Genomic DNA, 18,454 nt, shown 5'->3' with positions numbered 1-18,454 from the left:
CACGGGCCCAGCCGCTCTGCGGCATGTGGGATCTTCCAGGACCCGGGCACGAAGCCGCGTCCCCTGCATCGGCAGGCGGACTCTCAACCACTGCGCCACCAGGGAAGCCCCCAGCATTTGTTATTGTTTATCTTTTTTATTACAGATATCCTAGTGGGTGTGGAGTCTTACTGTGGTTGTCCCTGTTTATGGCTTGTCTATGTCTGAACTAGTGTGTCTTTCATCACTATTTTACCAGCGTCTAGTTAAGTACCTAGCACGTACTAGATGATAACAAAATATCTGGTGAATAAGAAAATTGATAACCACTGTTATTTTTGTGTTATCCTCCTACCTATTTCCTCTGGCATATATAAGTTTTGTCAGGGCGCATTAAAAAAAGAGCTAAATGAAACTTCCAAACTTTGAATTTAAAAGTTAGCATAATGAATAAAATACAAATTTTAAAGGTGCAAGTTTAACTTCGTTGCTTTTTTTGTTGTTGTTCTCAGTGGCAGACTTGCCATTACATTTATTTATTTATTTACTTACGGCCGTGCCACGCGGCATGCGGGATCTTAGTTCCCCGACCAGGAATGGAACCCGAGCCTCTGCAGTGGAAGCGCAGAGTCCTAACCATTGGACCACCAAAGAATTCCCTAACTTCTTTGCTTTTAAACGCAATCATTTTTGAATTTAATTTTAATTATTTTCAAATTAAATGAACAAACTGGGCAGCCCTCTTGGCTGTTCAGACCTTGCCCAAAAGCTTCGACTCAACTTTCACTCGGTGCCAGTTCACGTGGACCGGGAACCTGCTCTCCTTCCGCAAGAGTTTCTGTAGGGACTCAGTCTTTAGGTGCACCGCCTTTGCCCCACCCTCCACAGTACTTCTAGGCATTTTGATTGGCTGTAGCGCTCCCTCGTGCTCTGGTCTGGTTTCTCTGATTGGCCGACGGCGTGCCGTCGGGAGGATGCCAGTTTCCTGGGATACGGCGCCGGCGGGCGGAGGCCTAGGGCGGTTGGTGGCGTGCTCGGAGCGGGAACCTGGCCGCGGTGCGCACCAAGGCTCCTGGACGTAGTCCTGGGGCGCCATGGCCAGCGTCCACGAGAGCCTCTACTTCAACCCCATGATGACCAATGGGGTGGTGCACGCCAACGTGTTCGGTATCAAGGACTGGGTGACGCCGTATAAAATCGCGGTCCTGGTGCTGCTGAACGAGATGGGCCGCACTGGCGAGGGCGCCGTTAGCCTCATGGAGCGGCGGAGGCTCAACCAGCTGCTCCTGCCGCTGCTGCAGGTGAGGGGCTCCTGCTCATTCAGCAAACCCTTACTAAGCACCTGCTTTGTGCCGGACAGCTCCTTGGTTGGGGGCACGGGGGTTCATCGAACACTCTGCCGTGTAGGATCGCGAAAAATATAGTTAATACCACCAGCTAACACTTAGTACTTAACGATGGACCAGTCACTTTACATTCATTTTTGGGGAGCAGGTTTATATCTGGCTCCAGCATTTATTAGCTGAGTGACTGGGAGAAGAGTTATTTTCTCAGATCCTCCGTCTTCTGTAGAATGAATTTACATGTAGGCCTGATCGTTGGAGACACAGCTACAGGCTCTGTACCCCAGAAGACGGTAATAAGTGGTAACAATGACATAAAAGTAACAGCCAACATTGATTGAACACTTACTGTGTACTAAGCACGTTACATGTTTTATTTCATTTTGCAGACTGAGGTTGTAGCTCCACCACTTACCCACTGTGCGACTTGGGCAAGTTCCATAACTTATCTGGGTCTTTGCTTTCTCTCTGTAAAATGAAAGCAATAATAGAAACTGTCGTGTGATGGCCGTATTAAGTTAGAAGATCCATGGGAACACTTTATAGTGTGCGGCACATGGTAAATGCTCAGTCAATTTTAGCTATTTTCATTTTAATCTCATAGGGATAGGGCATGCACTTTCCCTTATATCAGTTGTGGCTTTTCCATTTATTTGTGTGATTATATGAGTGATGTCTCTCTCCCCTACTAGACTGTAACCTACATGAGGGCGTTACTTTGTCCTATTTTTGTTCACCCTTGTATCCCCAAAGCCTAGTACTGTATAGTTTATAAAGGGCTTTTTTTAATCCATCACCTTTTTTGGGGCAGGGGGAGAAGGGGTACTGAGGACACAGGTTAAGTGGCTTGCCCAGTTAGTTAAATAAAAGTAGTGGGTTCCCCATAACTTGCAGCTCCCAGTCCTATCTACGTTACTATTATAAGTGCATTTCCCCATTATTCAAATAAAAGTCATAATACTAAAAAATTTGGTAGAGAAAAGAAACAAAACAATAATTCTGGTGTCTTAGCTCATGTGTTTTTCTGCCTTTGTTCTTGCTGTTTTTTGTGTCTTGGATTCTCCTTCTGTTTTTTTGCCTGGCTAACTATCATGTAGTTTATTTTGTTTTGTTTTGTTTTGGCGGCGGGGTGCGGGAGGCGGAGCTGCACTGCATGGCTTGCAGGATCTCAGCTCCCTGACCAGGGATTGAAGCCGGCCACAGCAGTGAACACCCGGAATCCTAACCACTAGGCCACCAGGGAACTCCCACTACTGTGTAGTTTTAATCAATGTGTATATAGAATTCCTCTGGCAAAATTCCAGCCTTTACTTATTTGCTTATTGTTTGGCTTTAAAAATTAGCTAATTTTTAACTACTCAACTAATACATGAAGATTCATTGTAAAAACTTTAAATGATGCTAAAATTGATGGAGTGAAAGGTTATGGTTCTTCTGCAGGCCCTCTAATCCTGTTCCTTCTCAGAGATTATCACAGTTAATGTTCCTTCATTCAACTATTTATTTATTTATAAAATTTATTTATTAATTTATTTTTGGCTGCATTGGGTCTTCATTGCTGCCCGTGGGCTTTCTCTGGTTGTGGCGAGCAGGGGCTACTCTTTGTTGCAGTGCGCGGGCTTCTCATTGCGGTGGCTTCTCTTGTTGCGGAGCATGGGCTCTAGGAGCACGGGCTTCAGTAGTTATGGCGTGCGGGCTCAGTAGTTGTGGCACATGGGCTTAGTTGCTCTGTGGTATGTGGTATCTTCCCGGACCAGGGCTCGAACCCGTGTCTCCCGCCTTCGCAGGCGGATTCTTAACCACTGCTCCACCAGGGAAGCCCCATTCAACTATTTATTGAGCAACAGTTCAGAATGGATCTTTCTAGACCTTTTGCTGTGTGTATCTGTATATGATTATAAGTATATATACATATATCCTTTTAATTTCTCCCTTTTTTTATTTTTACATGAATGCTACTTCTGTTCTACAGCTTATTCCTTTCACTTAACAAGTCTTGGAGATCTTTTCTTGTCAGCATATTTGAGTAGATCTACTTCATTCTTTTTAACGACTGCATTGTTTTCCACAGTAAGAAAAGAAACATAATTTAACTCATGCTTTTAATTAATATTAAAATTTGTAAATTAAAAATGAACTCTTGGGCTTCCCTGGTGGCGCAGTGGTTGGGAGTCCGCCTGCCGATGCAGGGGACACGGGTTCGTGCCCCGGTCCTGGAAGATCCCACTTGCTGCGGAGTGGCTGGGCCCGTGAGCCATGGCCGCTGGGCCTGCGCGTCCAGAGCCTGTGCTCCGCAACGAGAGAGGCCACAACAGTGAGAGGTCCTCGTAAGGCAAAAAAAAAAAAAAAAAAAAAAAAATGAACTCTTTATTCACGGACTTATAGGTTCTTTTTAGTTTTTCTTCATTTCAAACAATGCACATGGAACATACTTGCCCCAGAAGTGGGATTGCTGTGTTATCCACATCTAAAATTGACCTACTGAACTTACTGTTCCCCAAATATTCAGTGTTTAGTTTTAAACCTCAGCTAGGTTGTAACCTTCTTGATAGCTGAGGTTGCATACTCTCTGTCTCTAATGGTACCTTTTATGGACTTGGACACATAGTATGACTGCCTACCTTACAGTGTTTTGGGGAGGATCAAATGAGATTATGTTTATGGAAAATAGGACCCCTGTGTTTGTATAATGTTCTCCAGGTTACGAAACAATTTGAATTATTTTACTTAATCTTTGCCACAAACAAGGGAGGTTATTATTATCTCCATCTCACTGATGAAGGAAACTAGGGCTCAGGGAGGCTACAACTTTGCCATGATTGCAACACTGAGAAGGAAGGAACCTCAGACTACAGATTCTACGCTTTTTTTGCATTTAAGTCATTCCTCCAACTAAAAGAGAATGCTATGCAAATATGAAGTATTACTTTAGTGTTTTATGCAGATAGGTTTTTTCTCTTCCTGATTTGAGATTTCATATTTGGAATGATTGTAAAGCAGAGAGGTTGATAAATGAATTCATGTTGCAGATGTTTATCAATCTCCAGCTCTTTAAAATTTTTCTGTAACCTTTCTATCTCTCCTTTACCCAGGGCCCAGATATTACGCTGTCTAAACTTTACAAGTTAATTGAAGAATCTTGTCCTCAGCTGGCAAATTCAGTACAGATCAGGTAAGCTTCATTTTCTTCTGTATATATGAAAAGATGTCAAAGTAGATAAAAATTAGAAGAGGGCACATGGCGATTAATTCCTTAAAAAAACCCTTTATTATTCTAGGTTGTTTTCTTAAGTACATGTATTTATTTTTTTTGAAAAATGGATAGCATTAAACATACTGCTTAAAAATTTATTATTCTGTACAGATCTACATTGCTCCTTTTAGCTGTTGCAGAGAATTTCATTTTTACTGGCTGATATGTAACTTTGAGAAGTTTTATAATCAAGAAAACATCAGCAATGATGCTTTTCAGAATATGGGAGTGACATTTTGGGTTATCAAATTTGTTTTGTGTGCCACCATTTTATATGAATCTCTGAATTGTTTTTAAAATAGATTTATTTTAGGTGATTGTGGAATATGAAATGTGGGAAGATGTTCAAAGGGCCTTCCTAAAATGCACACCTCATTTTTCTTGTTCAGAATCAAACTGATGGCTGAAGGCGAATTGAAGGATATGGAACAATTTTTTGATGACCTTTCAGATTCTTTTTCTGGAACTGAACCAGAGGTTCACAAAACGAGTGTAGTAGGTATGAAGTTCTTCTAAGGAGAGCAGAGAATATTTTCACTGAAGTGAACTGCTCTCTAAATCACATCTGTCGTTACTCTGCTGTATCTGAGCACACACAGTGGGGATGTTGGACATGTTATAGTTTGTATTCATCGCCTTGCCATTTTGACCTGTGTTTAAATAATTGTCTTGTGGAAAAGCATCTTCTGTTTTGTCTACTGTCGTCAGAGTATTAGCCTGGTCGTGGAGTCTTTTAGGGTTCCTCAGCTCTTTCTCACAGTCCTCTGCTCACTTGTCCACATTGTACGACTGAGTCAGGGTCACCAACTAAACTTTTATGAAGAGAGGTAAGTAAGAGTAGATTACTGATATAGTTTATAAGGCAAGGGTATATGTGAAGTTTCTTGACGCTTTGCTGTTAGCGGTATAGTCATACTCCATCCATCTGGCATTTTTTTCCTGGTAGCTTTTATGTTATTTACCATCAGTTATTTATTGATCTTCCATGTGCCAGTCTCTGGACTTTAAGAGAGACTGGAAACTTCCTCTTATGGAGATTGCTTTCTTGTGGTTGTGGGCAGAGGAGCAGGCAGACAGTAGAAAGTAAACAAATAGGATCACTTCAGATGTTGTAACAGTCACGGAAGGACACATTGGCTGGATAAAGAGTGGAGTGCGGGTGGGAGGACTGAGGCTTGAATATAAAGAGAAAGTTAGCTTCGTAAAACGTGGTAAAAGAAGATTCTATGCGGAGGGGAACAGCAACTGCAAGTGTCTTTTTTTTTGGAGGAAGAACTGCAACAAATAGTCATCAGCTTTTTGTAGCCTGGATTTCAAGTTAATGCCTTCACCTCCTCTCTGTCTTGTTTCATAGGTTTATTTCTGCGTCACATGATCTTGGCCTACAGTAAGCTTTCTTTCAGTCAAGTGTTTAAACTGTACACTGCCCTTCAGCAGTACTTCCAGAATGGTGAGAAAAAGACAGTGGAGGATGCTGATATGGAACCGGCCAGCAGAGAGGAGAGCGAAAGAAAAATGGAAAAAGAAGAACTTGATGTATCTATAAGGTAAGTTGGGTTTTTCTGGCGGGAATCCCTTTCCTGTGAAATAGCATCATTACGGGAGCAGCAAATCCTCATTCATCCAGCAGTAAATCCTCATTCATCCTCGTTCTGGATGATCTCATTCATCCGGAGTTCATGTGCTGGCTGTCATCTTTTTGTCCCTCCAGATCCAGGAAGTTCACCCTTACGGGCTGCATCAGTAATCTCCTTGCCTTCTAACTTCTGATTGAGAGGCACTGGTGGGAAATCCAGAGGGTCAAGGAGAGTGAGGTCAAGGTGTTGATTCACTGGCTCCCTTCCTTCGGGGTCACGGTGGGCTGGCAGTAGGGTCACAGCCTCTGTCAGGTGGCCTGCTCTGCATACCTCGGGGGTCTAGTAACTGGGGAGGTTTCCCAGGCCCGGTGCAGAAGGTGCCCCACTATTACCAGCCCTGGGAACTTTATTACCCGCTATGGCTTATCCATCCCCTGCCCCTATTTTTGTAACTGGCCCTTTATTAAACTTTTCTCAAATTACGCCATTTGAATATGCCATTTGTTTTCTGCTGGGACCCTGAGTGGTAGTGTTCATTATATCACAGTGAATTAACAATTGATTAATTCAGTGAAAATTTATTGAATGCCTGCTAAAGTTTAAGCCTGGGGATATAGTGCCACTGCTCACCTAGTTGTTTAAGCTCAAAGCCTAGGCATGTCCCTGTGTCCTCCCCCTCCTTCACCCCTGCAGCCAGTCCTTCCGCAGATGCAGCCAATCCTTCCTCCTCAATATGTTTGGAATTAGTTCACTTCTGTCCATTGCCACTGCTTCCCCTGTGGTCTAAGCACCGAATCTCTTTCCTGGATGACTGCTCTAGCCTGCCGACTGCTTTCCTTGCCTCCACTCTTGTTTCCTTACTATCAGTTTTTCCTGTAGCATCCAAGGGAACCTTTATGATGTAAATCACACCACGTGTTCTTATGCCCCAAACCCTCCTTGACTATACATGGAATTTAGACAGAAATCTGAGCTACTGTGGCCTCATTACTTGCATGATCTGGCCCCTGTCATCTTCCCTACCTCTTTCTCCTTACTTTCCATTCACTGTCAGAGTCTGTCTGCTCTGGCTTGCTTTCAGTTTCTTCAATACCAAGCCGAGGTCTGCCTCAGGGTGCCTCGCAGGCTCTCGCTGGCTTCTTACCTCGCTCACTCTCTTTCACCGTTCACTCCCTTTCACTGTTCAGATCTCAGCTCCCGTGTCCTCACACAGGCCTTTCCTGACCACATGTCTGAAGTAACCTTCATCCTAAATACTTCCAACTTCTTTATTTCTTCCATAGCTCTCCTCACTAAGTAACTTTTTGCATTTATTTACTTAGACTCATTTGTATTTGTCTTTGCACCCCTTCAAGAGCTAAGACCCTTCTCTGTCATATTTCACCTCATTTTCCTCAGTGCTTGGCTTGTAATGTCTGTGAATATGTGTTGGATGAATGAATGCAGAGAATCAGAACACATCATTCATCGCCCACACTGGTAACTGGCCCCATAAAACACTTTGTATTGACTTCCCTTCACTGTCTCACATCCCCTCTCCCCAGCTGTTACCTGGGATCACCTCCCAAATAGACTACTTATATTTGGAGGGAAAAACATATAAAGTGTGTGTGTGTGTGTGTGTGTGTGTGTGTGTGTGTGTGTGTTTTGTATTTCCTGATCTCAGGGAGCCCACAGTCTGGTGAGGAAGACTGGCACCCAAACAGATCACTACAAGTAACAATGTGTTCAGCGCTCTGAGAGAAGTAAGCCCCACCTGCCCTATGTAGGCTGGCTAACCCCCTTGGGGGCTGGGGGAGGTCTGTGTGTGTAGCCAGAGAATATTTCCCTGCAGTTCCTATGAGTGGCCTTTGTACAGTTATGTGATTTGTTCAGCACACTCTGGGAGCAAGAAGACTGTAGTACCAGTAAGTACTTCCAAAAACTCAGAGTTGCTCAAAGAGGCTTCTCATCTAGTGGAAAGGCAGAACCTTGTAGGGTTGAGTCTGGCCCTGGAGTCAGACCCCTGGATTTGAATTCTGGCTCCTCCACTTATTCCCTTAAGACCTTGGGCAAGTCACCCTCTCTGTACCTCAGTTTTCTCATCTGCACAATGGGGCTCATGTCACCTCCTCAGAAGGTTATTTTGAGAATTAAATGATAAATCTATATGAAGTGTTTACAACTGTGCCTTTAAACATTTGACAAATATTCACTATTCTTCTTCTCTAATTTCTCTTTTGTTTAATTCCCCTGAGGAAGGGTTCCAGGAAACAATGTAATCTTTGTCCTAGCTGCTTTATATGCTTAAAGTAGCTTAAAGAATGTCAGTTCTTCAGAAATGTTAAAATTCAAACTTTTCTTATTTAGGTTGGACTTTCTCCTAAATTAATCTGATTTAATTAGGTCTAACTGCATCGTTTTGTTTTTATTCTAAGAATTCATTTGTGTGTAATAATAGTGTGTATACTGTTAAGGTGTATGGTTTCAGAAAATAGTGTGCATTTAGTAAACTGAATTTCATCACTGAAATAGAAGAAATGTATTATTTAAATATTATTCTACTTAAGTATTATAATTCTTTGTCCAAAAAGAAAGGATTTTGACTTGTTATAGGATTTCTAAATTTTCATAATGTATATTTACATACATTTCTTGATTCTTTTAAAAAGGAAAATTCATTTTTTTCTTTTTGTGCTCTTTTCTAGTGTTTTATTGCATTATGAGAGGCTTCTCACTTTAGCCCTTTCATTTTCTTCCTTCCTTTCTTCCTTTCTTTCTGCCCTCCCTCCCTCCCTCCCTTCCTTTCTTAGTTATTGGAATGTTTTTAGGTCTTGCTTTCTTCAGGGAAATTATTTTTCTTGCCCTAGAAATTTGTATTAAAATTAGAAAGCCCAGAGTAACATTGACTAGCTTGCAAATCTCCCATCCTACAGTGAAATAACTACTGTTTGAAAAAGGGGGACCCACCTGTTAATTTAGAAGGGAGGGAATATTCAGTGAACGAATGTTTATCAGGTGTTTTTTAAAAATCCAATTACAGAAGAAAGTACAGACTGACATTTAGCTTCAGCTTTTCATTTACTCGTTGTTGCTACAGGCAGCATTTGTTTCCTGCAATAAGAGAGGGGGGCTTACAGGGTTACACCTTGTGAGTTTGCAGCGGAGGCTACTAGTCTGCAAGCTGCTGGAACTACATCTTCTCTGTGCTTCTAAAAAGACCTAACAAAAGTAGAAGTTCTCTGGCATTTCTTCACTTGCCAGTGATTTAATATAAATCTCCCAAATTCATTAATTTATTCAGCACATACTTATTCAGTGGTTCTGGTGTGCCAAGCACTATGCTAGCTGCTGTGCTGTCAGCGCAGAGGAGAAAGTCCCCGTCCTCATGGAGTTATGTGGGAGGGTCAGGTAATCGAGAGGTAACTAAATTAACAACTAATGTAATTTCAGAGAGTGTCAGTGCAGGAAAGGAATGACTGGGACACAGGGATACAGAATGACTGTGGGGTGCTGTCAGGGAAGGGCCCTTTAAGACTGGGAGCTAGGTGACGAAGGAGCCAGCCCTGAGAAGAGTTGCCAGAGCACATGCAGACTCACAGCCCAAGACAGGACAAGCTGACATATTGGATGGACAGACGGAGGACAGTGTGGCCTGAGCACACAAGTCGGGAGGAGGGGTTGGATCACCTCTCGGGTCACACACCTCAGAAGGGTTCAGGTCCTCATGGCCTCCTGGGTGTTTAGTAACTGTTCCCAATCTCAGTCCTTCCCCTCCCCTGCTTTTGTCTTGTCATCACCCTGCTCAGAAGTCTCCAGAGATTCACAGTCTCCCAGCCTGGTATTTGAGGCCTTCCACAGTTGACCTTTCTGACCTTTAATTTCTGTTCCTCAACTTGGATCCTTTACCCCAGCCAGCCAGGTGTGCTTGTATCCCTCTGACAGGCCAGGCATTTTCCCATTCTGCATCTTTTGGTTTCCTTTCCTGGAATGCCTTCTTCCTTCCTTGTCATTTCTTCACTCCTTGCCAACTTTCAGGGTCCTCACCACTTCAGCTGGAGTGATTTCTCCCTCTTCTAAGTGCAGAGATCATATTAATTCTTGGTATTTATTGTTTATTGCCATCTTTTCCCATGCGCTGGTCTTAACCTTCACCAAGACTGTAAGCCCATTAAGACATTTTCTTGGGGGACCTAGACTTGTGTTTTATGCATTGCAAGTACATAAACACCCCAGTTTGTTGATTGTTTAATCCTATGTTATATTTTAAAAATTTCAGTTATAGTGGGTGATTTGAGCCCTTTAGATGAGTTTCCGGAGTCCTTTTGAGAATCTGATGAATGCCATGTATTATCCCCACTTTAAAAATGCATATTTTGCAGTTTTACAAGGTTCATGGGCTCCTAAAGCCCATCCGTGGACCCAGGTTAAATGCCTTTGATGTATAGCACTTGCAAGTTTAAAGTTCTGTCTCAACTGGTAATGGGATTCATAAACAAGGTATACTTGAGTCCTTTTCCTAAAGGAGTAACCCCCTTCCTAAGTTGAATACATTTGTGGCTTTTTTTTTTTTTTTTTAATTTATTTATTTGGCTGTGTTGGGTCTTAGTTGTGGCCCTCGGGATCTTTGTTGCCACGTGCAGGACCTTTAGTTGCGGCATGCGAGGCTTTTATTTGCGGCATGCGGGGTTTAGCTCCCTGACCAGGGATCGAACCTGGGCCCCCTGCGTTGGGAGCATGGAATCTTAGCCACTGGACCACCAGGGAAGTCCCCCTTTGTGGCTTTTTAAGAGTTACTTTCTCTGGCATGTGTTTGAGGTCCTGAGGAGGCAAAGAAGGAGTCAGTAAAAGGATGGTTTGGGCCATGGTATTTTTACTTGCTGTTTCCAAGCTTGTTCACGTCAGCCACTGTTGCCACCATGGAAGCCAGAGCCAAACTTGATCTTCATTTATAGCAAATGTGTTTGCCTTAATTTGCAGCAATTTCGTTTTATGTGATTCTGGTTTTCTCTTTCTGTTTTATTAACCTTATTGTTCTTGTGTCCTGTGTTATAAGCTACCTCAAGTCTTTTTTGGGGGAAGGGTTTAAGTAAATAAAGCATTTGGTAACAGTGAGCATCATGGACCTTAGAGGAGGGTGGGACCGGGAGTGGTGCGTCCCATTTCTTTCAGATCCTTGTCTGTCTCTAGCCTTTTTGTGTACAGTTATATTTATTTCAAGCCTTGGGCTTACTTTCTTTGAAGGGTATGTTAAGAGAAAAGGGCTTCTTATTGCCCAGACATTTAGCTGTTTTCCACTTGAGAACTTGGCCTGTGAATTTTCTTTCCATTTCCCTCCAGGTCAGTGTTGTTTCGCTGGTCTTTGTTATGCTGGTCAGGGCTGGTCCTTGGCAGCTCCGATACCTGTAGAATCTGATATGCTTGCTGCTTTGTATCAGAAACGTAACCAAGAGAATATCAGAGCAGCTCTTCCCAAAGTGTTTTCTGTGGAACACCAGTGCTTCTTGAGAGATGTGAGGAAAGGATTCTTCATTCAGATGAGTTTGGTAAATGGTACATTAAACAAAAGTGAATAAAGTGTCTCTCTGTTGGATTTCTCTAATGTGTATCATGAATCTCCCAGGGAAGAGAGGGTGTACAGCTTTCCCCAAGTGATTTAACCTCAGCAGCATTTTGTTTTCTTTTGGAATACCTGTTTACATATTATTTGCATGAAACAGTTTGAGAACTGCTGTATTAGACACAGAGTGCTTATAAAAATATTATTGATGAGTAAATATTGATTTTTCTACTTATTGTAATCCTGTATAGAGAAGCCATTTATTCAGTCATGTGGCAAAAGGGTATTATTCATACTTTGCTCTCAAAAATAAGACTGTTTGTGCATGTATAGATTTCTCAAGTCTAGATTTATATCAGTATATTTCTTATTTGTTGGTTCTGTGTGATCTAAACTTCCAGGCAAATGGTTATTTCTTAGATAACACCTCTTTTTCTTGTTCTGGAATACAGCACCATCTTATATGTGTAGCGAGGAGTTAGAGACTTTTTATTCATTCATTTCTCAAACTCTGAGTGCCCATTGTGTGCCTGGGGGACTGGGTGTTCATATACAAATATAAGTAAGAACAGCCAGTGTGGCAGTGCTAGATGCAGTGATCCCTATCTCTGGGAGACAGTGGGAGCTCAAATGAGAGATGTCAGGAGAGATTCTTGGAGGATATGACACTTGAGGTATTCTTGAATGACGGATGGTACCACAGTGCAACAGTGGATGGAAAATGGGCCCTGCAGGTTGAGGAAGCAGGGGGGCATCTTGGCATGATAGGAGATTGTAAGGAGTTCATCAGGGCTGGGGTGTGGGTAAGAAAGAGAAGGCGGAGGAGAGAGGTAGGAGCACTCAGGAAGCATTGCACCTGCCCTGCTAGGCAGTGCAGACTTTATTCTGGAAGGTGATGAGATACCACAGGAGCGCTTTAAATCAGGGACGATAGACTTGCATTTTAGAAAGATCATGCTGGAGGCTATGTACAGTCGAAGTCTACATCTGTCCATAATTATATCATGTGAACTTCGGCAGGTCATTCAACATCACTTTTTAAGCATGTCTTTTCTATTCCTGAGAAGAGGGAATTAATTTTAAAAGTTTTTAAACTTTTCTGATGAAGAATCTATTTGACTTTGTAAAGCATTATCATTTTCACTGTTGTGTAATTCATTATTATTATTATTTTTTTTTTTTTCCAGAGAAGAGGAGGTATCTTGCAGTGGGCCTCTGTCCCAAAAACAAGCAGAATTTTTTCTTTCTCAACAGGTATGTTCTGTAATTGGTCATGAATTTTTTTTTAATCCTGTGACATTATATGTCATGACATGTTTGTTATGTGAGTAGGTTTATTAGTGAAGCAGCATTATTCTTATTCTTGGTCATTTTTTCTTTACTAACAATGCAGTTGTAGCTATGTGTCCCTTCCTATTTTCTGTGTGATTTTATTTCTCTGTTAGGGTCATAATGCATGTTCATTTATTAATGGTGTGTGACTAACACAGCCCAAAAATGTGATTTAGAAGACCTACTTCCCTTTTCCCCAACACTTTATCATGGACATTTTCAAACAGAAATACAAATTGAAAAGCATTATATAGTGAATATCCATATACCCATCATCTAGATCCTGCAATTAATATTTTGCTCCGTTTATCATATATCTACCCATATAGCCACCATTTCATCTTATTTTTTGATACATTTCAAGTTGCAAGCATCGGTACACTTTTACCCCAGACATTTCTTACTGGTGTTTTTGAGCCATACTTTTTCCTTTTTTTTGGTAATATAAGCTGGATGTTTTTCTCCCATGTTATTTTCAGCATAGAATTTTGATTTTTGCTCTACTTTTCTAGTTTTCCCTATTTTTTTTATTAATTTTCTTTCTGCAGAAAGATGTAATGTTTAGATCTAGATGCAGGTGATAGAATCACTCCTACAGATGAATACTAAACAGATTGAAAAACTCATCTAGACAATTGGTTAACTGTAGAGGAGAAAATAGACCTGGATCTTCACCTCATCTTTGCACCTCAGTACTTTACAGGTGGATTAAAGGCTTAACTATAAACATTTAAGGTTATAATTAGACCAGGAGGAACTACATATTAACTTTTTTTTTGAATTTCATTTATTTTTTTATATAGCAGGTTCTTATTAGTCATCCATTTTATACACATAAGTGTATACATGTCAATCCCAATCTCCCAATTCATCACACCACCCCTCCCACTCCGCCGCTTTCCCCCCTTGGTGTCCATACGTTTGTTCTCTACATCTGTGTCTCAATTTCTGCCCTGCAAACCAGTTCATCTGTACCATTTTTCTAGGTTCCACATATATGTGTTAATATGCGATATTTGTTTTTCTCTTTCTGACTTACTTCACTCTGTATGACAGTCTCTAGATTAATCCATGTCTCTACAAATGACCCAGTTTCGTTCCTTTTTATGGCTGAGTAATATTCCATTGTATATATGTACCACATCTTCTTTATCCACTCGTCTGTCCATGGGCATTTAGGTTGCTTCCATGACCTGGCTATTGTAAATAGTGCTGCAGTGAACATTGGGGTGCATGTGTCTTTTTGAATTATGGTTTTCTCTGGGTATATGCCCAGTAGTGCGATTGCTGGATCATATGGTAATTCTATTTTTAGTTTTTTAAGGAACCTCCATACTGTGCTCCGTAGTGGCTGTATCAATTCACATTCCCACCAACAGTACAAGAGGGTTCCCTTTTCTCCACACCCTCTCCAGCATTTGTCGTTTGTAGATTTTCTGATGATGCCCATTCTAACTGGTGTGAGGTGATACCTCATTGTAGTTTTGATTTGCATTTCTCTAATAATTATTGATGTTGAGAAGCTTTTCATGTGCTTCTTAGCCATCTGTATGTCTTCTTTGGAGAAATGTCTATTTAGGTCTTCTGCCCATTTTTTTTTTTTTTTTTTTTTTTTTCTCCTGTATGCGGGCCTCTCACTGTTGTAGCCTCTCCCGCTGCGGAGCACAGGCTCCGGACACACAGGCTCAGCGGCCATGACTCACGGGCCCAGCCGCTCTGCGGCATGTGGGATCTTCCCAGACCGGGGCACGAACCCGTGTCCCCTGCATCGGCAGGCGGACTCTCAACCACTGCGCCACCAGGGAAGCCCCTTTTTTTTTTTTAATAAATATATTTATTTTATTTATTATTTTTGGCTGTGTTGGGTCTTCGTTGCTGCACGCAGGATTTCTGTAGTTGAGGCGAGTGGGGGCTACTCTTCGTTGTAGTGTGCGGGCTTCTCATTGCAGTGGCTTCTCCTGCTGCAGAGCACGGGCTCCAGGTGCGTGGGCTTCAGTAGATGTGGCTCGTGGGCTTCAGTAGTTATGACTCACGGGCTATAGAGCACAGGCTCAGCAGTTGTGGCACACGGGCTCAGCCGCTCCGTGGCATGTGGGATCCTCCCGGACCAAGGCTCGAACCCGTGTCCCCTGCATTGGCAGGCAGACTCCTAACCACTGCGCCACCAGGGAAGCCCCCTGCCCATTTTTTGATTGGGTTGTTTGCTTTTTTAATGTTGAGCTGCATGAGCTGTTTATATATTTTGGAGATTAATCCTTTGTTCGTTGATTCGTTTGCAAATATTTTCTCCCATTCTGAGGGTTGTCTTTTCGTCTTGTTTGTAGTTTCCTTTGCTTTGCAAAAGCTTTTAAGTTTCATTAGGTCCATTTGTTTATTTTTGTTTTTATTTCCATTACTCTAGGAGGTGGATCAAAAAAGATCTTGCTGTGATTAATGTCAAAGAGTGTTCTTCCTATGTTTTCCTCTAAGAATTTAATAGTGTCTAGTCTTACATTTAGATCTCTAATCCATTTTGAGTTTATTTTTCTGTATGGCGTTAGGAAGTGTTCTAATTTCATTCTTGTACATGTAGCTGTCCAGTTTTCCCAGCACCACTTATTGAAGAGACTGTCTTTTCTGCATTGTATATCCTTGTCTCCTTTGTCTTAGATTAGTTGACCACAGGTGCGTGGGTTTATCTCTGGGCTTTCTATCCTGTTCCATTGATCTATATTTCTGTTTTTGTGCTAGTACCATATTGTCTTGATTACTGTAGCTTTGTACTATAGTCTGAAGTCAGGGAATCTGATTCCTCCAGCTCTGTTTTTTTCCCTCAAGACTGCTTTGGCTATTCGGGGTCTTTTGTGTCTCCATACAAATTTTAAGATTTTTTGTTCTAGTTCTGTAAAAAAATGCCATTGGTAATTTGATAGGGATAGCATTGAATCTGTAGATTGCTTTGGGTAGTATAGTCATTTTCACAATATCGATTCTTCTAATCCAAGAACATGGTATATCTCTCCATCTGTTGGTATCATCTTTAATTTCTTTCATCAGTGTCTTACAGTTTTCTGCATAGAGGTCTTTTGTCTCCCTAGGTAGGTTTATTCCTAGGTATTTTATTCTTTTTGTTGCAGTGGTAAATGGGAGTGTTTCCTTAATTTCTCTTTCAGATTTTTCATCATTAGTGTATAGGAATGCAAGAGATTTTTGTGCATTAATTTTGTATCCTGCAACTTTACCAAATTCATTGATTAGCTCTAGTAGTTTTCTGGTGGCATCTTTAGAATTTTCTATGTATAGTATCATGTCATCTGCAAACAGTGACAGTTTTACTTCTTCTTTTCCAATTTGTATTCCTTTTTTTTCTTTTTCTTCTCTGCTTGCCATGGCTAGGACTTCCAAAACTATGTTGAATAATAGTGGTGAGAGTGAACATCCTTGTCTTTTTCCTGATCTTAGAGGAAAGGCTTTCAGTTTTTCACAATTGAGAATGATGTTCTCTGTGGGTTTGTCATGTATGGCCTTTATTATGTTGAAGTAGGTTCTCTCTATGCCCACTTTCTGGAGAGTTTTTATCATAAATGGGTGTTAAATTTTGTCAAAAGTTTTTTCTGCATCTATTGAGATGATCATATGGTTTTTATTCTTCAATTTGTTAATATGGTATATCACATGGATTGATTTGTGTATATTGAAGAATCCTTGCATCTCTGGGATAAATCCCACTTGATCATGGTGTATGATCTTTTTAGTGTGTTGTTGGATTCTGTTTGCTAGTATTTTGTTGAGGATTTTTGCATCTATATTCATCAGTGATATTGGTCTGTAATTTTCTTTTTTTGTAGTACCTTTGTCTGGTTTTGTTATCAGGGTGATGGTGGCCTCATAGAATGTGTTTGGGAGTGTTCCTTCCTCCGCAGATTTTTGGAAGAGTTTGAGAAGGATGGGTGTTAGCTCTTCTCTAAATGTTTGGTAGAATTCACCTGTGAAGCCATCTGGTCCTGGACTTTTGTTTGTTGGAAGATTTTTAAATCACAGTTTCAATTTCATTACTTGTGATTGGTCTGTTCATATTTTCTATTTCTTCCTGGTTCCGTCTTGGAAGGTTATACTTTTTAAGAATTTGTCCATTTCTTCCAGGTTGTCCATTTTATTGGCATAGAGTTGTTTGTAGTAGTCTTTTAGGATGCTTTGTATTTCTGTGGTGTCTGTTGTAACTTCTCCTTTTTCATTTCTAATTTTATTGATTTGAGTCCTCTCCCTCTTTTTCTTGATGAGTCTGGCTGATGGTTTATCAATTTTGTTTATCTTCTCAAAGAACCAGCTTTTAGTTTTATTGATCATTGCTATTGTTTTCTTTGTTTCTATTTCATTTATTTCTGCTCTGATCTTTATGATTTCTTTCCTTCTGCTAACTTTGGGTTTTGTTTCTTTCTCTAGTTCATTTAGATGTAAGGTTAGGTTGCTTATTTGAGATTTTTCTTGTTTCTTGAGGTAGGCTTGTATTAATATAAACTTCCCTCTTAGAACTGCTTTTGCTGCATCCCATAGGTTTTGGATTGTCGTGTCTTCATTATCATTTGTCTCTAGGTGTTTTTTGATTTTTTCAGTGATCTATTGGTTATTTAGTAACGTATTGTTTAGCCTCCATGTGTTTGTGTTTTTTACGTTTTTTTCCCTGTAATTGATTTCTAATCTCATAGCGTTGTGGTCAGAAAAGATGCTTGATATGATTTCAATTTTCTTAAGTTTACCAAGGCTTGATTTGTGACCCAAGATGTGATCTATCCTGGAGAATGTTCCGTGCGCGCTTGAGAAGAAAGTGTAATCTGCTGTTTTTGGATGGAATGTCCTATAAATATCAATTAAATCTATCTGGTCTATTGTGTCATTTAAAGCTTGTGTTTCCTTACTAATTTTCTGTTTGGATGATCTGTCCGTTGGTGTAAGTGAGGTGTTAAAATCCCCCACTATTATTGTGGTACTGTCGATTTCCTCTTTTATAGCTGTTAGCAGTTGCCTTATGTATTGAGGTGCTCCTATGTTAGGTGCATATATATTTATAATTGTTATATCTTCTTCTTGGATTGATCCCTTGATCATTATGTAGTGTCTCCTTCCTTGTCTCTTGTAACATTCTTTATTTTAAAGTCTATTTTATCTGATATGAGGATTGCTACTCCAGCTTTCTTTTGATTTCCATTTGCATGGAATATCTTTTTCCATCCCCTCACTTTCAGTCTGTATGTGTCCCTAGGTCTGAAGTGGGTCTCTTGTAGACAGCATATATATGGGTCTTGTTTTTGTATCCATTCAGCAAGCCTGTGTCTTTTGGTTGGAGCATTTAATCCATTCACATTTAAGGTAGTTATTAATATGTATGTTCCTATTACCATTTTCTTAATTGTTTTGGGTTTGTTTTTGTAGGTCCTTTTCTTGTCTTGTGTTT

At 40.8% G+C, this 18,454-nt stretch overlaps 1 protein-coding gene across 2 annotated transcripts in view; it reads left to right on the top strand.

The window, feature by feature from the left end:
* Window positions 1-996: 996 nt before the first annotated feature.
* Window positions 997-18,454, top strand: part of ANAPC5 (anaphase promoting complex subunit 5) — a 39,171-nt gene continuing 21,713 nt past the window's right edge. For both annotated transcript variants that reach the window (XM_082853528.1, XM_082853529.1), the window contains exons 1-5: window positions 997-1,280; window positions 4,415-4,494; window positions 4,965-5,074; window positions 5,930-6,122; window positions 12,879-12,945. In XM_082853528.1, the coding sequence (XP_082709654.1) occupies window positions 1,074-1,280; window positions 4,415-4,494; window positions 4,965-5,074; window positions 5,930-6,122; window positions 12,879-12,945 (657 nt within the window). In that variant the 5' untranslated portion in view covers window positions 997-1,073. The remainder of the gene's footprint in view (window positions 1,281-4,414; window positions 4,495-4,964; window positions 5,075-5,929; window positions 6,123-12,878; window positions 12,946-18,454) is intronic.

The sequence above is a fragment of the Leucopleurus acutus genome, assembly GCF_964270905.1.
Source record: "Leucopleurus acutus genome assembly, chromosome: 13".
Classification (NCBI taxonomy): Eukaryota; Metazoa; Chordata; class Mammalia; order Artiodactyla; family Delphinidae; genus Leucopleurus; species Leucopleurus acutus.
This window is presented reverse-complemented; position numbering and strand designations above follow the sequence as displayed.